Source organism: Trematomus bernacchii, unplaced genomic scaffold (assembly GCF_902827165.1).
Source record: "Trematomus bernacchii unplaced genomic scaffold, fTreBer1.1, whole genome shotgun sequence".
Lineage (NCBI taxonomy): Eukaryota > Metazoa > Chordata > Actinopteri > Perciformes > Nototheniidae > Trematomus > Trematomus bernacchii.
The window spans coordinates 21,261,029-21,286,219 of record NW_022988043.1 but is presented as its reverse complement, the minus strand read 5'-3'; the positions used below and the strand labels follow the sequence as shown (position 1 = coordinate 21,286,219).

Here is a 25,191-nt window from a genome sequence, read left to right as displayed (position 1 = left end):
TAAAAAATAAAAAATGAAAAAATAAATATTGTGTCTCTTTAGACCACTGACACTCAATTTAGTTTGAATTTACCAGAAATGACCAACAAACAAAAGTAAGTCCTAGACAGTATATCTCCAAAAATATCATATCTGAAGTTAGCAAGAGTCTGGTGACTCTCTCCCTGTTACACAAGCCTAGAGTTACACACTCTATGTAAAGAAAACATTATTCACAACACGGCAGTCATTGTAAGGTGATGCAACAGGTGTTTTATCTACTTGTCACTACTGTCCTGCATTTCTCTATAAACTCAGCATTTAGTCAATTATAAAAGGTTACATCCACATTTCTTCCTATTTGTGCAGCCATGAAATGTAAAAAATAGTAAAAAAGGGAAGAAAGTTTGTTCCTGTGTAATCTAAAACAGAGAGAGACGCATGGGAAATCACTGTGTTCCCACGGTGACACCAAATATCTCAACTTATGCATCTGCCAAGATTTTAGCTGAATATAAAATAAAATAATGAAATGTATAAGTAAAGTCTTATCAATGTAGAGAAAATACCTTAATAAACCTTAATTCTCCAAAAAAGCTGGGTAAAATGTCACTGATCAAAGGTTTGAAGGCTCACACACACACACACACAAACACACACACACTGTACTGCCCTCTGATTGGCTGTGACATATGAGACTAGGGGGCTCAGCAGACACTCCCACATGCAGGTGAGGGAGCAGAGGATCAGGCTGCAGGGTCAGTTCACAGACAGACAGACAGACAGACAGACAGACAGACAGACAGACAGACAGACAGACAGACAGACAGACAGACAGACAGACAGACAGACAGACAGACAGACAGACAGACAGACAGGACGTCCTGCAGGACAGACAGGTGTTTGGTTGGCTAAAAAACTGTTGGGCATGATATCAGAACAGTGTGTGAAGCTGCAGGAAGACGCCAGGAAGTATAACAGAAGAAATGCAAAGACCGAGGACCGAGATTATCAGTAAGTTTGTGACTTGTGTAAGTTCCTTGTAGGAATAAACAATTGTAATATGAGTAGTAGTGTTTGCCTGCTGGCATTAGGGCTAGTTAGCAGTATACCTCTATGAGAAACTAAAGTCAGCCAATGGTTGCTAAACAGGAAACAAAATCATATATTTGTTGGTTGTAGATTAGTAAATCTGCTACTTTTATATAATGATATCACTGTTAATGGGTTATTAGTGAATTGTGGGCTTTATTTGTATTTGTTTGTGCCAGAGAGTGCCTTCATTGATTGATAGTGTTGAAAGGGGGGGGGACATTGCCTCATAGTTCCACGGCCGGTGTCGAACCAACTTAGTTATTTTTTTCAATAATGAAAACAGATAGTTGCAACTGCACAGCATGATAGAATATCCACTATACAGGCCAATACATTACCTCATGAAATATAATATACATCTGTATCACTGTTTGCAGTCTGATAAGTAACAGAAACCAGTCACGTCAAAGTCCAGATATGTTTTAGGTCATTAAGATACAGACTCTCCATTAAATAGTTTGTTCATTAGAGGTTGATTTAGTTAACTATTACAATCAACACATTCTTTAGAATTAATGAATAAAACAGTTAATGAATTATTGTCAGCATTCTTTTAAATCATCTTATAGTCTTACATCTCTGAAAGGCATGGTTTATGGGTTCAGGTGCATGAGTTTACTATTTATGGAGTTCAACATTATGATAGTCATCTTTTTTTCTTTCTTCGTGCTTATTGCTGTTCTCTACGGTGGTGGAAATGTTAAAACGCGCAACAACGGCTCAATAAATTGTCATTAGGAGAAACACGCTGTTCTTTCAAAACGGATATAAATATAAAAACACAAATGTGCCAAAACACATGCAAATGAAGAAACATCTTTACCAACTTCACAGATTTACTAAAAATACTGCATAAACTAAATGCTGTAAATAAATAATGCAACACAACCGAAAAGTGATGCACACAGCTGGGACCAGAGTGCTTGTTGATGTTCGGGGATTATAAAGTTGGCCCACTGTCACTGTTGGCAGCAGTGGCGTAACTATTGACGGTGCAGCCGGTGCAACGCACCGGGGCCCAGAGCCGGCCAGGGGCCCATATATTTATTTTTTAATATATATCTTTTTTTGGGGGGGGGGCCCCAATGGCATTGACCGGTTCACGCAGTCTTCAAAGTAACCAAGCAACCTTAATTAATTTGTAATTTGTCTGTCCAATGACCTTGCTCCCTTTCATGTCATGTGATACCTTGCGTGACGAGCGAACCGTTTAATCAACCTCAAAGGTTATAGGTACTGTAGCTAGCAGCAGCAAGTTCGGCAGCATTATAAAAAATTGAATAGCTTGCATTTATAATGTACAGCAAACCAAAGCACAAGAGCGGCGCTCAAAAGAGAAAGGACAAGAGAGAACAAGGAGATGTAACGGCTAAATTAGACAGTTTTTTTTTTTTGGTCATACATCGTCCTCGAAATTCTGTAAAGTGGTTGTGTGATTAGTTTGCTGTGCCGTTGTCAGGCTGTGGTGGTCCGAGGCCAGGGCAGGCTGTTGTTGATAGCCTACATGTGGCGCTTCTGAGTGGTTGTGTGTGTCCGTGTGTGTGTGAGCGCATCAGCGTGTGCTTATGTTTGGGGCGATGGGGGGGGGGGGCGCAAAACAATATTTGCACCGGGGCCAATCACAACCTTGTTAGGCCACTGGTTGGCAGAGTTAGCCTGTTGCATAATTGTCAGTGTTTTGTCAGTATGTTTGAAATGACTAGGTTAGCTTCATTAGCTAGCTAGCTTACAGCCGATCTGCAATAATATCAGAAGGAATCATGCGATCACATTGTCAAAATAAGCCAATAAAACCTACATTTTAGGTTTCAGCTGGCCAACCTTATATTCCCCAAAGTCAATAAGCGCTCCGGTCCCAGCTGTGTGCATCCCTTTTAGCAGTGTTTCGTTTATACAGTGCTTCTGGTAAACGCTGTGCATGTTTTGTGAAGTTAGTGAATGTTTACAATTTGCAATGTTTTTGAAAGTGCAGCAAGTTTCTCCGAATGTCATTTTTTTTGGGCCGTTGTAGCGCGTTTGCAAGGGCCACTATAGATAGTTCAATGGTTTTTGTCAGTTTTGCTTGTCTCTCTATTGTTGCTTCATGTTTCTTGCACTTCATAAACTGATTATTGGATATTGTGGCTCTATTATGGTGGTTCTAATGTTTGGCTGTTTCCTTTGCCCTAGCTTGAGACTGTTTTATTTCTGCTTTTGTCGCTGAAAATGAGCAAACTGGCACATTTACAGAAATGTGAATTATTGTGGGTTGTCCTTATAATATCTGCTTTAGCATCAGGCTCAAAAGATCAGTGTCACTCAGACCCTAATCAAGCCCTTTATATCTATAATACTTAACAGTTGCTCATGTGTGTGTGTGAAGTTATTTATATGCAGTGTGAGGTGCAGTTGATCTCTCACACAGATATTTCTATAAAAGTGTTTTGAATTTAAATATCAGAAACAAAACTGAAATACCATAATGTCAAACTTGGCTGTTCAGTTTACATTCAACGGAGTCCTTTAGAATTAGAGTGTGTCTAATATGTCAATAAACTGGCACTACAACTTTGCTCTCAACCATTTTAAACTGTAATGGCAATTTTAACTGTTCCAATGTCCTATTCTTTTATTGCCATTACTTCACAGGAGGGTTGAGTGATCCAGACGCAGACACAAACAGATTACTTTCCGGTCTTTTGCTGCAGTTTAGAATGATGTTTTATTTAGCGTTTACATAACAAGGTTTAATTACAGTCAATAGTTGTGGTATGAGCATCTGCCAGGTTGGTGGAATCGGGGTGCTCTTCCTCCTGTGTCCTCGTCCTTTCCTGTCACCTGTGACCCCTTTTATACACCCGGTGCAGCTAAACCCTGCCACCAAGTGTTCAAAATAGTATTGCACTATAAATATAAATAAAGTAAACTGAGACACCAACAACACCCATAAAATGGCTCCTACATAAACAATTTGCACATTCTTCCTTTAACTTCATATTTTTATTTTTGTTTTAATAGGCATTTTACATACGCTTTTTATGTTATATAAATTATTATTAATTTATTTTTTATTGTACATTCTTACTTTAAAGGTAGGGTAGGTAAGTTTGAGAAACCGGCTCGAGATACACTTTTTGTTATATTCCATGGAATGCTCTTAACATCCCGATAGCAATGAATATCTTAAGTGCTTTGACAAAAAATCCATAAAAAAATATCATCTGTGGAAGCCGTAGTACTGTAAAAAGCACGACCAATCATTTTAGCTGGCCTGGCTAAAATAACTGGATGGCCGACCTGCCTGTCAGCCTTCCATCTGTGCACACACTTATCTCGTGCCCTCATTGGTCATGTGCGCGTTGGTGTGTGTTGGAGGAGGGGCTCTATAAGGAAGTGGCAGATTTTCTCCGGTTGTGTATTTTCAAATTCTAGCGATCTCGAGCCGGTTCTCAAACTTACCTACCCTACCTTTAACTTCTCGTGATCATTATATATATTATACATTTAAAAAAAAAAAATTTATCTTTTATTGGACATTTGATTTCAACTTCTCATGTTAATATAAATATCTTTGTTTAATTTTCTCACTTTAAAATATTTGTTTCTGTTTTATTTAGATAATTCTTAATTAAGGGTAACAATCCTGAAACCCATTTACCCTGGCATAAATAAAGTACTCTGATTCTGATGAAGTGAAGTTAAAGGGAATTCATATTAAACCATTGTTGCCGAGTACAGTATTCATTCCTCTCTAATCTTCCATGTACAGCACCTGCCTGATGCTGCTATATGAAGTGTCTCTGGTCATTTTGTCGTGATGTCTGAATGTTGTTTTCTTGCTGTGTGTAGTTCAGATGTAGAAAACGAGCGGCAGAGATTTGAGAAGATGGTGGGCGACCCTCTGCAGGCCGTGGACCCGGAGCAACAGGAGCTGTCAGGCAGGAGGAAACACGCATTAGTCAGGTGAAGCACATTTAGTGGAAAACTAACCTGAGTCTGGAGCTGTTACTGTAGTAAGTCAAAAAGAAAATTGCACGTGGCTGCTCAATATTTCCAGTTTAGACCGGCATTTATTCTTTCTTTCTTTTTATTTGCCCAACAAATCCAACAGAGGAGCCGTTTGAAGTGAAATAGTTTGTTCTCGTTTCCCCTCTAAAATGCTCTTACAAATATGTATTTTTTCAACATAATATACATTTTGAATTTAAGATATGAACATAAAATAGTGCTGAGGGTAGAAAACGGTTAAGGAATACTATCTAAAAAAATATAATAAAATATAATATATAATGTGTTGCACAGGTCGTGCAGCTTGGAAAATGTAATGAGCGTTATGGAATAAAGATATTTTATATGATATTTTTATGTAATTTCCCTTGGTGACCTGTTATAAATACTGTCATAAGTGCATTAGAGTACAAAGGGCCTCAGACAAAAGGACAGTCATGTAAGGTGCAATATAATGTAATATAATATTATGCAATGTAATTCCTCCTTCTGTGCTGATCTGTCAGATCAAAGACCTTCGACCACTCTCTGCTGACTCAGGTCCAGACAGAATCAGACCCAAAGATCGAGAGGAAGAAGTCTCAATACAGCCAGGTGAGCGCTCCGTGTTTTATAACAGCTGTGAACATTACAGCACGGCAACAATCTTATCCAGCTGGGGGACGTCAGCTACCATTTCTGATTAGCTGTTTTGCTTACTGTGGGATTTATTATTGTAATTTAACAGAATCTTTGTCAACCATACCTTATTTAAAGTGATATTAATATCACTTTAAATCATATATTATGTTTATTCTTAAAATTATTCTCAATGTGTTTTTAAATTATCAATCAAAATATCAAACTAAATCTACTTTATTGCAGCTTTTGAAATATAATCAATATTCACATTGTGCAGCTTTCCAATGTTCAAGCTTCACTCTGCATTATGCATAATGTGTGTGTGCGTGTGTGTGTTGTGTTTCAGCTTTCGAAAAGCAATTGCCAGTACCATAAAATATTTAAGGAGATCAGCAAAGAGGAACTGCTCAGACAGAGTAAGTCATTAATGATCACAACTTTCCGCTCCACCTTAAATACTGGATGAGAGATTAGATAGTCTGATACCTCTTAGCTTTTTATTAATTAGGTGATGATGAGTAGTATTTAGTGGTTTCTATTAAAAGAAAAATATTCATAACTATGTTTTCATTCATGACTATGTTTTCATTATAGTATAATTAGTTGAAACTAAGAATTTTCTTTTCATTAGCCTAAAATAGAGAAGTGCAGTGATGATGTATATAGTCCACCCTGGAAGTTAGCATCGCACGGGCTCCCTGGACAAAAAGCAATGGGATTTCCCCATTGGATTTTTCAGACATGCTTATAAAACTCTGGTATCATCAATGTACTGTCCTCCTGATGATGTTTCTAATCAAAAGTAGGCAGCCAGCCAAACTCCCAAATAATGGACACGAGAGTCAGGATAGCGTTAAGCTCCAGCTTTACTATGGACTCAATGGACATGCCGTTACAGCAAAGGAGTAAAACTAAAATATACATTGAATTAGTTACACAGAACGGATGACATGCTAAAACATCCAAACAACTCAAATAAGCTTTACAACTAGAAGATATAGTTTTAAACAACAAATAAATACTCACAAGCAATGCGTACGATGAGCCAAATCAAAGGATTGCACTGGATAGTGAACACCATGTGGCTCTGCTGGGCGAGGGACTGTTGCCAAAAACATGAACTTTCATCCGGTACTCGACGATGTCCTTCGTTGGATCATTGTTCCTGAACCATAAGAACTTCAAAAAGTTGCGGTGGTCTTGTCTGACGAGAAAGCAATAGAACATTTTTTGGATATCAGCCATTATTGCCACTGACTCCTTTCGAAATCGGATCAGGACTCCCAATAGGCTATTATTGAGGTCAGGGCCAGTCAACAGGACATTGTTGATGGAGACGCCATCTTCCTGTGCGCTGGAATCAAACACCACCCTTATTTGGTTGGATTTTTGAGGGTGGTAGACGCCAAAGGTTGGCAAGTACCAACACTCCTCATTTTCCATGAGAGGGGGTGCTGGTTCTGCGTGGTCATCCTAAAAAACCTTTCCCATGAAGGCAATGAACTGTTCTTTCATCACAGGTTTCTTGTTGAGGGTTTGAATCAGTGAGTTAAGACGATTGAGCGCTTGCCTGCGGTTGTTTGGGAGCCGTCTACGTGGCACCTTGAACGGCAGTGGAGCAACCCAGTTGTTCTTCTCATCCCTGTATACCTCTGAGTCCATGATCTTTAAAAAGGCAGCATCCTGGATGGATAAGGCGAGCTTGTTGTCGTTTTCGGTTGTTTCGAACACGCGTTGACCCATGTTATGCTCCGTTACTTTATCCATGTTGGCTTTGAGTGTGCTGATGAGGCTATCTCGTCGCTCCCCGCCGTAGCACACTCTCTCCTTCAGGTCTATGAAGCTGTCGCAGGATGTCAAGTAGGAAGGTCGTCCTTGAGGTGTTGATGCTTGGTTTGTGGGCATTACCGAGGCACACTTCCCCAACCACAACCCAGCCCAAATCCAGCCGCTGAGCGAGGGGTGCACTGTGAGGTCCGTTGACCTGCTCTCTCACTTTATGCACTCTTATAATGTCTCTCCCTAACAAGAGGAGAATTTGGGCGTCCGGATCCAACTCCGGGATGTGACCTGCCACGGCTTTCAGATGGGGGTAGAAGAGAGCTGCTTTAGGGGTTGGTATCTCTGACCTATTGGTTGGAATTTGATTGCACTCAATCAGTGGTGGTAAGGTGAGGGTAAGTCCTCCTTGACATCTGCCAGACATGTCGATGACTCCAGTGCATGTTCTTAGTGAGTATCGAGTTGAGTGACTCTTGACATTAAACAGCTCAAAGAATTTTGGCCTTGCTAAAGAGCGGTTGCTCTGGTCGTCTAGCATGGCGTAAGTGTTTATTGCTTTGTCTCGTTGCCCTTGGGGAAACACACAAACCAGACATATTTTAGAGCAGGACATAGCAGGCTGTCCTTCTCCACAAATAGCTGTGCACTTTGAGGTGACAGAAGGTGCAGGGTCACACATAAGCTCTTTTCCCTCCTCGCTTTGCTCTGGTGCTAGGGTTGGAGCTATAGATGCCTGATGTGCTGGACCTGGATGCATGGCCGCGATATGCCGATCACTTTCACACTCGGTGCATTTCCAAGCAACTTTACAATCTCTGGCCATGTGGAATGTCGATGCACAACACCTGTAGCAAATCCTGTTTTCACGGAGAAAACTTTTCCTTTCATCTAGTGTTTTTGCTCTGAATCCACGGCACTTCCTTAATGGATGTGGTTTGTGATGGATAGGACAGCTCTTTGCTGGATCCTCATCTTGCTCTGGAGTGTTGTTTTTGTCATGTTCAACGTCGATGGAAATGTCTGTCTTGTGGACTGTTACTGGAAGTTTCCCTGGTTGATAAACTGGTTTATCTTTTGCAGGAGGGTTGCTATTGCTGAAGAGAGCGAAGCTTGGGTCGTTCCTGGTGCGTGCTTCGTGGCAGATAACGTCAACAAAGAAGGAGAACGGGGGAAAGAGGCAGTGATGTTCCTCCTTGAACTTGGAGCCTTTGGAAATCCATTTCTCCTGTAGTGCATATGGAAGTTTCTCTACAATGGGACCAATCCCGCGAGCAGTGTCCAGGAAGGCCAATCCAGGCAGATATCCATCCTCCTTTGCTGACTGAAACTCCATGAGAAGGTCTCCAAGCTCTCTGAGTTTTATATAGTCTTTGCTGGAGATCTTAGGAAACATGTCCAATTTCTTGAAAAGAGCATTTTCAATTACTTCTGGTGCAGCATAACACTCCATTAATCTGTCCCATGCTTTTCTCAGTGCCGCCTCAGGATTGTTAACATGCACTTGACGGATTCTCTTGACGTGGTGGGACGATTCTTTCCCTAGCCATTTTGTCAGAAGATCTAATTCCTCACTGGCTGAAAGGTTGAGGCCTCTGATAGCGTTGAGGAAGGAAGACTGCCATGCCCTAAAGCTTACAGGTTGGTCATCGAACTGGTTGAGACCTGTGGTCACCAGCTCCCGACGTACTAAGTACTTTACAAAGTCTGTTACATCAGGGTTTTTTGCTGGGGCAGCTGACTTAGTGTAATATTGAGGAAAATAGGGTTGAGCTGAAGGGTTCGTATTTTGCATATGTGGCTTTGTATATGGAGGGTCTTCATTCTGATGGCAGAATTCTGAAAATGGTTTGGAGGCTGTAGGGTCGAAAGGCATGGAATGCTCAGATTTGACGGCCTGCTGGGCAGAAGGTTTGATTTGAAACCCTTCATGCGGTCCCCCATGTAACTAGGCTGTCATCACGTTGTATGGGGAGATGTTCAGGAACTTTGTGAGATGGGGTCATATGTAGCTCATTCTGTTGTTGTACGTATGCACCTGTGCGGTCTTCCATCTCTCTTTTGAAGGAGATTTGACTGCTTTTGCTGCGAGGTAGTTTATGCTGCTCTTCCGCTGCTTCCAATACGTCTGCCTGAGCATTGGCAGCAGCTGCCTCTCTCTGGAGAGCCAAAGATTCCAATTGAACCTCCAGCCTCGCCTTTTCCAGACCCGTCTGGGCCTCTCTCAGCTAGCTCTAGTTTCAGCTTAGCGTCCCTGTCTGCGAATGACGTGCTGCCTCTGCTTTAGCACAGGCCTTTGTTGCTGCACTGGCTGAGGTTGAAGATGTGCGGGCGCTGCTCGTGACGTCAGACCTCTTATCACTCTCTTTAGCTGACATGACGCAGTTTTTACGTGGTGTGATTTAATCCGTTGCAATCGTAGATGCTGTACCATCTGATTACTTGCTTTTTTACTGTACTGTCCTCCTGATGATGTTTCTAATCAAAAGTAGGCAGCCAGCCAAACTCCCAAATAATGGATACGAGAGTCAGGATATAGCGTTAAGCTCCAGCTTTACCATGGACTCAATGGACATGCCGTTACAGCAAAGGAGTAAAACTAAAGTAAAACAGACATATACATTGAATTAGTTACACAGAACGGATGACATGCTAAAACATCCAAACAACTCAAATAAGCTTTAAAACTAGAAGATATAGTTTTAAACAACAAATAATTACTCACAAGCAATGTGTACGATGAGCCAAATCAAAGGATTGCACTGGATAGTGAACACCATGTGGCTCTGCTGGGCTCTCACATAAAACTGAACATGTGGCCTGATAGACTTTTAAATACTGGTCTACGGTGCAGTACCACGTTTAAACATAGGGGGTGCTAAACAACACAAAACACAAGATAAACGGCCTGGAGGGCAGAACAATCAACATGAGCATGACTTGATTGGCTTTTAAAGTAGTGTAATGCTAGGATGGCCTCAGCGTGGTGAAGGAAAGATACCACAGCATTTCTTACTGCAACCTGCAATACCAGATTTCGCCACGTCCTTCTCACTGTCCTTTCGAAGCATTGGTTTGCATTTTAAAGGCCTTCTTTAACAACATTGAGCTAGGTATATGTACACTGAATAACACGTTGGCATTTGTAATTGTTCATCCTATCAATACTGGCCACAAAGAGACACAAGTTATTTTAGTGTGATATAGGACAAAATCTCCAGTGCTCGTCCTTTGAGAAATTCAATAATACATCAGGCTGAAGTTAATATAATGCTGCAACAAATGACGTGGATATCTTCCCAAAGAGAATGTCGTTTTGGTACTAAAGTACACACTTTGTGTTACTGTCCCTTTGCAAGGAAACGCTGATGAAGCACAAAAAGAGATTTGTATGCCATATGCGCTTTCCTGTTTGTAGGCAACCTGATTTCAACTGAACTTGATTGTGTATTCTGTCACTGAGTGATTACTGGTATTTTTTTTGTAAGGTGATCTCTTGTCAGGCCAGTACGGACAAAAGGAATAATACAGTTACCAAAAACTATTTGAATGTACAATATTGTTTTCAAAAATGTAAAAACTCTTAAATGCTCATAACAGATATACAGAACTAACATCCAGATCAGTATCTATTGTAATCAAGTAACGGTTAATGCATCGACTTCTTTTTCCTCATATTGTTTTTACAGAAATTACAGGAACTAAAAACGTAGCGTTCCCCTCAGTATGCTGATGCTGTTTACCTGTTTTTCAGGTTACACATGTGCTCTGCAGAAAGACATCCTCTACCAGGGACGGATGTTTGTCTCTGACCATTGGATCTGCTTTCACTCTAAGCTGTTTGGCAAAGACACAAAGGTACCGAGAACTACCCTACTGTTCCTGCAAAGTACTTTTTCCTTCATGTCCTGTTCTGAGTATTTCCATCCCAGAGGTCTTTCACAATTGCGTCTCTTGTTTCCACTTCAGCATCCCAAACAGATATTTGACAGTGTTACAGATGATCTGTGCTATGCTTATTTAATAATGAATAATAAAGTTGAAGTTATTTGAAGTGAATAGTGAGGTGCCAACTGTAGCAGGTTTGAATTGATCAATTATTTATATTCACCTGGGGAAGCCTCAGGAAACACAAATAGAATCATAATTACTACAAAAGACACAGAATGACTCAACAAAGAAAACAAACAATTAAAGAAGCACATCATTAATATAAACAACTACAAAAATACATAAAATGACCACAAACGGCTTAGAAATACACAACTAGACATAAAACAGGTGGAAACAGACACAAAATGACAGGGACAGAAAAACAACTACAAACTACAAAGATAGACAAAATCAACGGATGGACCTGGAAAAAAAACAACTAGACATAAAACAGGTAGAAAGAGACCCGGTAATGACTATCGAGGAAAACAATTACAAAGGCACAAAGTGACTGCAGGGAGACATAAAACAACAATAAAAAGACACAAAATGACAACAAAGAGATATAAAACAACAACAAAGAGATAGAAAGTGACCATTAAGATATAAAAGACATAAAACAACAAAAGGAGGCTGTGAGCGTTTCGAGCTCACACTCGGTTTAAAAACGACAGAAGGAGAGGGATGGGATCAAAACAAAACAGTTGTATTCCCCAAAAGGCAGGCACTAGGCAAACAACAGAAAAAACACAGAAGCCAGTCCTCCTCTTTATCCTCTATTTCTGGAGGTGTGCGAGTCAGTCCTTCCTCTCAGGACCCAGCCTACTGCAAGAGAGACCAGAACCAGGTTACCATATGCTTTTATTCAGTGACTGATTACCTGATTCTGGTCAGCTGTCTGGTCTCTGGCCGAGCCACTCCCATCACTCCAGCAGCCGGCGCCCTAACCACACCCCGCTGCCACAGAGGCTAAATCACTATAAAGTCTGTGTGTCTTGCTCCTGTGTAGTCTAGGTGGTTGGGCCCTTTTGCATTGCCTGAAAATCCACCCATAAGTAAACATGAGAAAGAAGAAGTTACTGAGGCGCAACATTTACTGGAATCCTCTTTGAGTCCCAGATACGTCTGTTTTTGGGATATCTTGGACATTATGTTGTTTTTGTCTGTTTCAGATCGCCATCCCAGTGATGTCCGTCTCGTGCTTCAAGAAGACCAAGACGGCCATCCTGCTGCCAAACGCGCTGGTGATCGGCACCGCCAACGACAGGGTGAGCAGGAAACTCAAACTTTAATCTCAGCGACATTTTATTGCTCACACAGAAACCATTCCTTTAAAATCTAGAATGACAACAATGTAATCTTCATATATCTGTTCCACATTAAAACTTTGTTTTTTGTTTCAGTACGTCTTCGTGTCCTTCCTGTCCAGAGACAACACCTACAAGTTCTTGATGTCCATTTGTTATCATCTGGAGGTAGGACATTTATTCCCATATGCTGCTAGACTGTATCTTTCTCATTAGTCACTTGTTGCCATGCATAACATACTATTAAATTACTTTTAACAAGGTTTAATTGATTTTGAAATAAAACAAGTTACATTTTACATCAGATCACTCCCACATTGCATTGCATTACTTATTCTTTCAACTGGTAAGATATGGAAAGAGTTGGGACACTGATGTGCATAGACCAAGAACAGGAAGGTTCATTTCTGAGTTACGCAACAGGCCTTATGTGTCTATAAATACATGTGATTACTTAGTATACCAATATACCTGCAATTAGAATCAAATCAGCTTGTCTCTGTGTCTTTAAAGATAATGTTTTGTATTTGTTTTAAAAATATATATTTTTACAGAGTTCCAGCTGGTTACGAACCACTCAGCCGATTTAAAAATATTGAGGAATACAGTCAGGTTGACTTAGATTGACAGAGGTTTTAACTCCCTGAAAACTGAAATGTATCCCATAATGTTAAATTCATTTCATTTCATATTTTTGGGACTACAGTTTGAAAACAAGTACAAAGATTGCTGATTGTAGTTCTAGTAGCCTACACCTTGTGTTATTTTTTCTATGTCAGTATCAAAGACGGAATACCACTTCATGTATTTGGATATCAACCTAAAACCATGTGTATTACATAAATACTGTAAAATAATTGTGTACAGGAGAAGAGTCCATGCAGCAGCCCCGTCTCCTGCTCAGCTGAGAATAGCTTCAGAGGTCAGAGGTCACCTCGGTCGCCTCGCTTCCCTCTGGTAGGTCAGACACAAGCCCACCAGAGCAGCAGTAGCCACATGAGAAATCTAGTTGCACTCTATTGAACGGGCAACATATACTGTACATGTATGATGTATACTGTAAATGTGCCTTTACGTTACGATGTTCTTCCCAGTGAATCTGAGAATGAATACATGAAGGAGGAAGTTGTGGAATATATATGTTTTGATTCAAAGGTGAAAATAATACCAGGTGGTAGTTCAACCAATACATATGTTATTTTCATTTGTTTGACTCCATTTCATTCAACTTACATTAGGTGAAGACTCAAAAGTGATTTAGGTGTAAAATGCTAACATAACCCATGATATATGGAGAATTGTATCTTAAAATACAGAGAGAGAACGGCAGGAAAGTTTGAGACACTATTAATATCCCAAATCTTTCTGGGGTGGCTTAACCGACTAAAAGGTATCCAAGTGTGTTTGTCTTGTGTGTTTTTTCCTCTCTTCTTCTGCTATTTGACATCCATCATTTTCTTTCTGCTGACAAACATGAGTACTGTAATTTTGATTTCTGATTCTCAATAAGTGACTTTCCTACTAACCAACTTATTTTCCGTGTTTCTGTGGTTTTCTGCAGAGTTTTCCAGGTGAGTTCTGTGATCTGGACGTAGCAGTGAGACAGAGGAGGCAGGAGATGGAGGAGAGCAGCAGCTCCGACTCTCAGACCCCCAACTACGACAAGAAAGCAGGTATCACCAACCGACCAATCAGCAGCAGTGCAGCAGAAAGCTACAAATTATAAGCTCATACTTTCAAAGATCCAATATTGTTACTACTAAAAGTCCAACTCTTTACTAAATTAGCAAACACACGTCATACATTAGAATTTCAGCTGGTTGCATTCACATGACAACTATACAGTGGGGATTCAATGCATCCCTCTGTGAAGGGACTGTTTACTTCCTCCTCTCCTCTTTATTTCATTCATCGCTGCAGTAGGCATCGCGGATTGTTAATTTAATTTAATTTGTATTTATTTGACAGGGACAGATTAACATTCCTGTAAATGCGTTAAGCCAACAGGCTATTTTTCATCTGCAGTCCCTGGACAGATGTTGAAAGTCATCCTAAAAAAAATGTCACTTCAAATGACAGGTAAATACAATCAGTAAAACAACATTCAACATAGATGCTTATATTATGATAAAAGCATATATAAAAACATAAAAACATAAAAACAAAACAAAAATACATATTCACAAAGCAGACAGATAGCAACAGGTCAAGGCACATGTACAAACAGAGCGTTGTAAAGTGCAGATTGTGTCAGTGTTGACAGAGCTGATTTTCCACTAACCATGTTTCTAAGTTAGATTTGAATAAACTGCAGGTGTTTTGTTCTCTAATCGTTACTGAGATTGAGTTCCACTGTTGTGCAGCTTTAAAAGAAAAAGAAGATTGGCTGAATGAACTCTTCCTTAATGGAACAACGCAATCTCCTCTTGTTGCAGCTCTTGTTGACCTAGTTACAGGTGTGCGTATGGTGATAAAATGTCTGAGCGGAGGTGAGGTAAGGCCGTGTATTATTTTGAGGCAAGCATTTGCGTATCTCATTACATTTTCCCAGCTCAACAAGTTGTATTTTGTGAGTATTGGGCAATGATGAGAATGAACTGATTTCTTATCTACTATTTTAAGTGTTTGTTTGTATAATGATTCCAGGGGTTTAAGAGTGGTTATACCGGCATGTGAGCAAGTTGTTAAGCAGTATGTGATGTGAGATAGAACCATAGAGTGCATGTACATCAGAGCCCCCTCTGTTGACATGCAGTCTCTGGAAACCTCAAATTTGACAGACTGAATTTGACCCTGTTGCAAACCTTTTTCACCTGAGCCTTAAAATGGAGTCTTGAATCAATTAAGACCCCCAGGTATTTGTACTGTGAGACCACCTGTAGCCTCTCCCCGGACACAAACACATCTGGCTCAACGCAGGAGGACTTGGTTTTGGTGAAGAACATACATACAGTTTTACTGACATTTAGTTGCAGACAGCATTGCTCCAACCAAGCGGTTACATGAACCATCTTGTTTGTCAGTTCATTAGCCACTTGTTTCAGACTGCCTCCGTGAACATAAATTACAGTATCATCAGCATACATTTGGATGTTTGTGTCAGGACATATCGATGGTAAGTCGTTTATATACAATGAAAATAACAATGGACCCAGAATTGACCCTTGTGGGACACCTGTGGACAGCTGGAGGTTAGATGATTGATTATTCTGTACTCTGACATACTGAGAACGGTTGAACAAATATGATTCTATCCATTTAAGTGTTTGTGTGGAGAAGTTAATGCTGGATAGCTTAGATATGAGTTCATTACACCTGAGAAACGCTCAAGGGAAGAGATGAACAATATAGGGATGTAATGTAACACCTGAACACGCTTCACCATTAAACAACAAGGAGAGAAAAGAGAAGGCCAGGCCGTCGTGTCTTATTACGCCGTGGAGTTATTTTACCAGCAGTAACAAAGTCTTTCTCGTGGACGCACTCTGTCATGAACCCAGTTTTTGGTGGATCTTATTCCTGGTCTAACTTTTCCTTTCCCTGTGTCATATCTGTTTGTACTCCTTTTTCTTGTGTTTTCTCCTGCTTGTTTCTGTTGTTTTTCCTGTCCTGAAACCACCTAACACCTGCACTTTATCCCCTCAACTGTTCTGCTTTCATATAAATCCTAGACTATGGTAGATATAGTCAAAGGAATCTAGACATTTGAACTTTAGTGCAAAATGTCAGAGGGTTAAAGAATGATGAGAAGGAGAATTCATCCGGACTTATTGACAACCGCAGTCCTAGGAGAATCGGACTGCAGTTACAGTACACTCAGGGACACTTGCTACTCGCATTATCTTTGTTTGACAGTCACAAAATGTTGCAACCGCAAATAATTGTGGGATAGCATAATCTCGTTTCCTTCGTCAAGGATGGTTCAGTTTATCCTATGCTAAAGCAGATAATAAAAGAGGTATTACAATGCATTTCTTATCATGTAGACTAGAGACTTTCAACAGCTATTATCATGGCTGCTACTTTGAAAGTTATAACTCTTTTCATTCTGTTAGCAACCTAAACAAACAAGACAATTTGACCGCAACCCTGGCTCTCTGTTTAGTCTTTGTCCGAGTCTTGTTGGTTGTACATCGGGAAGCCTTGTCTTGTCCAGACCATGGCTTTTAAAAAAAGTTGTTTCTGTTAGATGTGTCTCTGTCTACTGCGTTTGAGTCCGCCGTGCTCCACTTACCATGACAGACGTAAAAATAGACATGACACAGGGAAAGAAAAAATAGAACAGGAAACAGATCAGCTAAAACCTGGGATGTTGACATGAACGGGTTTCCATTGAAAAGTCTTCCTATTCACACTGCTTCGTGTTTCTCAAATGTTTGCAGGGTTCCCTGTTCCTCCGTTTCTGGATGTGTTGAAGCGCACAGACAGTGCAGCTCCACCTGAACATCCAGACCATCAGCACAAAGTGAAGAGCCAGCACCAGAACAAGCAGATCCCAGACAACTCGCAGCATGCTCCACACCACACTGGTACGATTGTTGTCCCACAGCAGTGGCGTCCACAAAGAGTTTTCATAGGGTTGGCCAGTTGGCGCCAGTAAACATCTAGGGTTGGCACACCAAAACCAAAATCCATAACTGGATTTATGTAACATTAACATTGGTAGTTAATGTTAGCAATAATCTGATGTACAGACTCACAGTTCATTTGTGAGCACTTTCCAGTCAACTGGTTGCTTGACTTGTCAAAACTTGAGAAAACGTGCTGCCAGTTGAGGCAGTTACTATTTCAGGAAACAACATGGCGTGAGTCATGCTCATAAATGTTCTGCTATTATTCCAAACAATCCAAATTGAGGCAATAAGTGGGCAACACATCACCTAGTTTGAAAGTTGCGTGAGCCAGGCGCATCACGCTGGATGGACTACTTTTACCTAAACTAATTCATGCAAAACAGAACAGTGACACCGCAACAGTTGTCAAAGCTGCAGCACTCCCACATTGCATTGCATTACTTATTCTTTCAATTGGTAAGATATGGAAAGAGTTGGGACACTGATGTGCATAGACCAAGAACAGGAAGGTTCATTTCTGAGTTACGCAACAGGCCTTATGTGTCTATAAATACATGTGATTACTTATTAGTAGTTGTACTTTTCCCTAAAAACACAAATATACAGCTTTTATTGGAAGAAAATTGGGAACAAGCTTTCCTCAATTTTAAAACACCATCTAAACCCATGTTATGCATTGTCAACTCCAAACGAAGGGCCAGCAATTGTATTAGCTGGTTGTGCTATCCCCCCCCCCCTGGCAGCACCACCTAATCAGTACAACCTGCTGTAGTATTATCAAGTCTGTAATACTACAACTGCACTCAACACATTCTAAAATAATCCAAATTGGATCTAAATATTGTTTTATCCAACACACTGTAGCCACAAACTGTCCAATATTTCCTGATCACACACAATTGTTATGCTTATGGTTAACTATTTCAACATGATAAGGTTGACATTGTCCTTCCTTATGGGACGGTTGTTGTTAATGTTGAGGTTAGACAACCTACACCCCAAGGGAGATAAGTAAAAGAGTGCAACAAAAACTGTATAGGATGGACATTTTCAATGAGGTTCAAATGTCGCTTGTGACAAAAAGTTGTTCGATTACAACCGATTGTTCTCCTTACTGTATTTCACAAATCAATAAAAGAACCAATTACGTTTTTCACCCATACCAAAATAACAACAAAATGTATTTCAGAGTAACAAACATATTTTTCCTTTCAGTTCCGGGCTCAGAGCTGGTGATTGACAGCAGAACTCTGAAACCAGTTTCTCTCAACACACTGCTGTTGGCCTACCTGTTACTGTGAGTCCACTGCCAGTCATAACCATTCTATTGCCATGATTCTTACATTCATCTTAATTAATTGATGAGGTACATGTTTCCATTTGATCAGTAAATTATTAATTAAGATACATGTATTTTTTCTATTCAATTGTATATTCACGTATTTGTTAATATGTGAATTGCTTTATTCAAATAAAATAAGTACGTTTTTGTTTTCTGATTCATTTTCACTCACACGTTAACTCACTCCTCATCCCTATGTGTGTGTGTGTGTGTGTGTGTGTGTGTGTGTGTGTGTGTGTGTGTGTGTGTGTGTGTGTGTGTGTGTGTGTGTGTGTGTGTGTGTGTGTGTGTGTGTGTGTGTGTGTGTGTGTGTGTGTGTTTGTGTTTCCCAGAGTGTGTGTCCTGTTCCTGTCTTCCTGTTACCTGGCCTTTAAGGTCGTCTCATTAGAGCAGAGAATGACTACGCTCGGCTCCCTCTCCGAGTTCCCCCACCAGGAGTGAGTTCATAAAAAATGTCACCTTTAGCTACAGACTGAACTAGAAGAGCTGGAGAAATGTATATATGTATACATGTTCCTACTTGTTGAAACACCTCACCTTCAAATGTGTTCAGACTTATGGAGTGTCAAAACCTATGTATTTGCAGATCCCGTAAATGTATGTCTCCCTAAGTTGGCAAATATGGGACCAATTTGTTACGCTATGATAAGACTTTCCCACAGGCATCTACTGTTTTTCCAACCCTGTATGTATTTAACCACTTTCACATCGACCCTGCTCCGCGCGACTGTGTTATGGATGTTTAAAGAGAACGTCATCCCCATCTAAACAACGCTCTAGTATTATCAGGTCTACTTGGGGAAAAAGAAAGATATGAGCCGCTTAATTTGATCAATTTGTGCTTATCAGACCACAAAGATTTAGCTATCTACCCCTCCCCTCCTCATGGTCCCTCTCCCTCACTTCCTAATTGGAGACAATTCCCTGCGGGTTGAGTGGACTGCAGCTCCGGAGACCCCCCCTGTTAGGAACTCCCGTTGCAGTCAGTTCAAGTTCAAGCCATGCTGCAAAACGTTACAGCAGTCTTGCCAACTGGAGTATTTTATATACTCTGACAGTGTTGGAAAGTAACAAAGTACATAATTTTTATACTCAAATAATGTAATTCTGTACAAAACGTGACAAACTAAAAAAAACTAAATATTAGGCTACACATAGTTGCTAGTCCTTTCATCTTAAATCCATGGTGAACTGATATTAACTCCACTATGCATTACTATGATCGTCTTTGATATTAAAAGGGCTATTTTCATCAATCCACTTTGAAAAAGATGCTCTGTGAAGCGACTGTAGCTGTCAGTGTCATATTTCATGGTATTAAAACGCCATGGGTGACACTCTGATGCTGCGTCGATGCTTTCCACACAGGGAAAGCCGCAAAAGGAAGACATGTGGCGAGTATATTGAAGTAACCTTTAAAATGGTCTCGCTATTTACATTATATAGAGAGACAAAGTTATGAGGTCAGGGCAGACCCTGAGAAATGATGTTCAAGATTCAAGGCTACTAAGACACTGAAATAACTAGCTTACTATCTTCAGCTATCTAATCCACAATATAAAACATAGGGCATGGAAACACAAACATTTCAATTCATGTTTAAGAATTAATATCCACCATTCTTGTTTTTACCCCCTAGAAATGGATTTCTGGGGGCGAATGACGTGAACACGGAGCTTTTTTCTGAACTGCTGTCCATTAACCTGATGAAGCTGGAGAAGGTCAGTTGGTCTGTCTATCTGTGTCTCATAGGGTTACATTAAAATTGATTATTAAATGATTCTATTAATCCCTAAAAATCGTATTTATCGTGTGAATTTAAAATTCTAAATATCAACAGTTGCCTTAGGGCGAATTTTGATGTTTTTGGGAGTAGGCCTTTGTCTTGAACAAAAAGCCTTTTGATCAGTTTAAAAAAAAAACTCAGAAGACTATATAAGAATTAAATATCTTGGAATTTATATTTTGGGTCCAGACACTTTGGGTGGCGTTAACATAAGTTTCTATATTTTATCATCAGTTTATGTAAAAGTATTGTTTTTTTTAGGTAAATACAATGTAAAAAGCAGACGAAATAGTCAGTTCAGGATATTTTATGCACTGAATAACCACCCCTGCTGATTTGTTTTAAGATGATGCAACCAAAGTATCCTTTCTTTAACTTTTCCCCATGAGTACCTTCTTTAAAATCATAAACTTAAAGTGGACCTATCATGCTATATTTAAATGATATATTGTAGGGCCATACCTATATAAGGTATATTTATACGTTTCTGTTTTCAAAATACCAAACAGATCATGCATTTTAGCCATGCCTCATTTCGCTCTATTTGCTGTTTGCTGTCTACCGGTCTGATTCTGCTGACCACGCCCCCCTGCAGGAGAGGTGAGCCGTGCTCTGATCAGCTGCTGGGCTGTCAGAAGAGGGGGAGAAAAAGAGATCTCCGTCCTCCGTGTTTTATTATATAGAGTCGTTATTCATTTGTTTTAAAGCTCAATAAATAACAAAGAAGACCTTTGACCGGCACTTTTCAAATTTTGTCCGGAAGATTTAAACTTTAACGGACATCTTGACCGGCGAAAGTAACTGAAACTGAAACTCTGCCGCACGGTCCCCTCGTTCCTTGGAAGAGGCGGAGAGGTGGGTGTTTGTCATCTGCTGGTGGACTAACCGGAGAGAATTACAGTGCTTGCCTCGACGGGGAGGGATTGCATTGAGCAATCCCTCCCTGCAAGCGTTTGCAGCGGGAGCAAACGCTTGCCTCGGGGAGGGAGAAAAAAAGCCACAGCGGAGAATAAACTGAAGGGTAACCATGGTAACTATGGGCGGGAAGTCTTCTTCGCTGCTTTTGTGGCAGACTACGCGCCACTTACAGGCCTGGCATATGTACTACAGCGTCTCCAGCGCTTTCGAGCGGCAATGGCCGCCCGTGGCCCAACCCCACATTCCCCTGATAGGTGGAGAGTTGGCCCAATAGCCGTAGCGCCACTTTACTGACATCTGTAAAGTGTTCAAATCTGGATCAGTTTTTATCAGATCCGTTGCAGCCCCTTTTTTAGAGATTTGGGTATGGAGGAAAATAGAGAGGGTTGTGTTTTCTGACACTTGGTGAGTTCCCTGGAACACCGGGGACACATATTCATGTATAAAAGACGTACAAAAGTGCATTTTGCATGATAGGTCCCCTTTAATTACTACAAAGGAAAGAGTGGAAAAGTTGTTTTCCGCTCATCAACATGTGAAACCAACACGCTTTGTGTCAGAAGCAGAACTGGAAGGCTTCTGGACAAAGTGTAACCGGATGCTTGTTTGCCGTTAATCAAACATTTATAGTCATTGATCTGTTCATATAGAGAAGTGTGGACGTCACCTGTAAGAAGAGCTCGTTCCTCATCCATCAGTCTGCACTGTGTGTGTCTGAGCACATTAACATTTCAGGCCAACACACGTCTCCTAAAAACAAACAGCAGCAAAACACGAAACAAGAGCCTGATTGATTAGAAATGTAGATATTTAAAGTTGTTTATCTTTATAGATGGAGGAGAACTAACATTATTTCACAAAAGGCAAGCAGTTAGGATGAAATGGAATTTACTAGAGGCAACATTCAAAATCAAACTTATCAATGAGGGGCGTAAAAGAAATAAAGGAATAAATGAATAGATAGAGATATAGATGAATAGAGAGTAGGCACAAGTACAGGTTCAGGTTAACTGCTGCTAGGGAGTTCTGAGGACATCTGGTGGATGGATGCGAAATCCACAGAGCTGTTCAGGAAATGCATGAGACTTTGGGGCAATGAGAAGTAAATATAACGTCTAATAGAAATTGAAACAATCCTTAGTGGGTCAAGACAAATAACAAGGAAGGTAAATCACAAGTTAGCTTATCAGCAAGAGAATAAGTAACCATAGATTGAATGATAGTGGAGCCTCGCAGATGGGGCTGCTGCAGCCCCCTCAGCTCCCCCCCCCCCCTTCCCGCGTCCATTGGTGATGTCTCGCTGTCTCGCAGCAAGCAGGAAACCACACCAGTAAGCCAGCTCACACTGTCAGCTCAGAGCACTGGGCTCACAGGGAGGGGGGGCAGGAGCTCCAACAAGGCGTTTAGGACAGAGAGTGAAATTCAGTGAATACACATATACAGAGATGCTGTATGAGAAAACCAATGTCAGTTTGGAACATTGAACAATGTAAATCTATTCTAGTAGACCTCAACAATGGAATTATGATCAGTAGAAATGGCCATGTCATGGGACCTTTAAGTGATTTACTTCATTATCAACATGGCATCAATGGAATAGAACACTTTGAGAATGTGCTTTTGCTTTCTTTACAGAGCTTACTGGTTCCTGTTACTGCCAGTTTGTAGGAGTTTGTGGAGATGTACATATGGAGTTATAGAAACCGACCAATAAAAATGTCTATTATCATCAGATCTTATATGCTTGTGCAATAGAACACAAGTATATCATGTATCATGCAGTCAAAATAACAGACATGTCCGTTCTTCCAGGTGCAGAAGAACCTGCAGAGATTGCTGGATGAAGCTGCCTGAATGTTCTGAAACCAGTAGACTGCTTGAGCTGCATACAGTTCTGTAAATATGTAGTTTATTAGATGTTATAAACTGACCCAAACCGATATGTATTAATGCAATGACACAAAAGGGCTTGAAAATCATGAGCCATCTTTAAATACTGTTAAAGAGTTCAGTTGTTTAATTTATTTTATTTGGAGAGTGTGTTTAACTGGTAACCACACCCACATGTCACAGCGTACTGACACGCCCAGGAGTGCACGACTACATCACTGCAGAAAGATGAGACATTTGTCCCACTCAAGCCAAGTCAACAAAACATTTCAATATTATTTAGATGAATTAAAAACGCACTTTTTGAAAGGGTTGAAGACAAAACAAGGACAAAACCCAACCCGGTCAACACCATGGTAGCAACCTGTCAATCACAAATGTGTCTTTTTACTCAAAATGGGACCATAATTAACTTAATGAACATCTTGCTTTGTTGGAGAAGAATATAAACCAGCGATTTAGACTGTACAATCATGTTTAAAATGTTTACTAAGGTACTAAATCAAGTAAAAAGTAGGGTTATTTGTTCATAGACTTCTATACAATTGGGCTTCTTTTGCAACCTGTGGACAGGCCACCAGGTTGCCATTATAAAGATGCAGGTATAGGTCACTTCAGCATTTGCTTCACTTGTTTAGATTCAGGGATTGTGTATAAACTGAAAAAAAAGGCAAGTCAATAGCTTGGTCATATCTTGTCTCAGTACATTTGACTGTGAATCAATGAAGAACAGAACTTTTACAATGCTGAAATTGAGTATGTTGTTCCAAAAAAACAGCTATGTAATGTAGCATGTGTGCTAACATGTTAAAGTTAATTTATACTGCAACGAGGATACAGGATGAAGTACTTCAACCCACTTTGTAGGATTTCCTATTGCTCCATGTGAGAGTCGCAGTCCATAATTCCACGACATCTTTTTTACATTTCTGTGTACCAAAGACCTAATTTCAGACTTCTAGCTACAAAAATGGTCCAAAAATAGACTCAATAATGCACCACAATTGTTATTGTTTTGTTCACCACTGACAGTGAAAGATAAGTAATTTAACTGTACGTGTGCATCGAACGAAAAACTTGACATGCAACAATGATACATTTTGATTTATTTACTCTCTAGCTAAGTTCCGCACAACAGACTGTTACACATATGACTGTTATGATGTACTGTAAATATAGAAATTAAACACAGATTTAATGATGTGATTTATTTTCTTTTGGTGAATAAAGCTCTTTATTTTCTTTATTGCTCCTGTAGTAGTTATTTTGTAAGCGTCACATTCTCTTTAAATGTATGTTGTCAACCGGGGTTTCATATACTAATTTAACAGTTTCTTCCATTGATTTAAAGCAGGTCATGCAGGAGTTACTTAACCACAGCCTGCTTGTATTTTCAATCATTTCTGGATAAACCTTTAGAGAAACTAATGTTAACACCAACATTTGACAGGATTACAACAGGGAAACAGAAGTTTGAAAACTTTTTCTGAAATCTCCAATATTGGTGTTTGAAATCCTGTAAACCAACCCAATGTAGGCTTACATGTTGTCAGCTTTCCCATTGTGTCGCAACAACATGAACGTAGCAATACATTCTAGGTTTCCATTTTTTTCAAAGCTCCCATGTAAGGAATAATGTATTGATCCTGATCACCATGTTGGTGTTCTTTTCTCATGAATGACCTCCTCGCTGCACATTATCCCGCTTATTACACGGCTGCCTACTAAATAAACCAGCGTCTTGAGTCACAATATTGATTTAAAAATGATCGTACTGCTTCCGCCAAGAAACAATTGTAACCGTCCAAGTGCAAGTCCATTAACCGGTCTTTAAACACTGCCAGAGCCCATACTGTCTTCCTGCCTTTAGTGTGTACTTCCCGTCTTCTTCTGCTGTTCCCTTTAGTGTTTACTTCCTATCTGTCTTCTTCTGCTGTTCCCTTTAGTGTGTACTTCCCGTCTGTCTTCTTCTGTTGTTCC

At 40.1% G+C, this 25,191-nt stretch overlaps 1 protein-coding gene across 1 annotated transcript; it reads left to right on the top strand.

Moving 5' to 3' along the window:
• Positions 1 to 802: 802 nt before the first annotated feature.
• Positions 803 to 24,457, top strand: LOC117473200 (GRAM domain-containing protein 2B). Its single transcript, XM_034118717.1, has 14 exons — positions 803 to 993; positions 4,903 to 5,016; positions 5,568 to 5,655; positions 6,029 to 6,098; positions 11,216 to 11,319; positions 12,567 to 12,662; positions 12,798 to 12,869; positions 13,569 to 13,658; positions 14,263 to 14,374; positions 17,084 to 17,230; positions 18,491 to 18,572; positions 18,950 to 19,054; positions 20,257 to 20,338; positions 23,134 to 24,457. Exons 1-14 carry the CDS (start codon positions 908 to 910, stop codon positions 23,173 to 23,175), a joined length of 1,290 nt encoding a protein of 429 aa, XP_033974608.1. The 5' UTR covers positions 803 to 907; the 3' UTR covers positions 23,176 to 24,457.
• Positions 24,458 to 25,191: the final 734 nt, after the last annotated feature.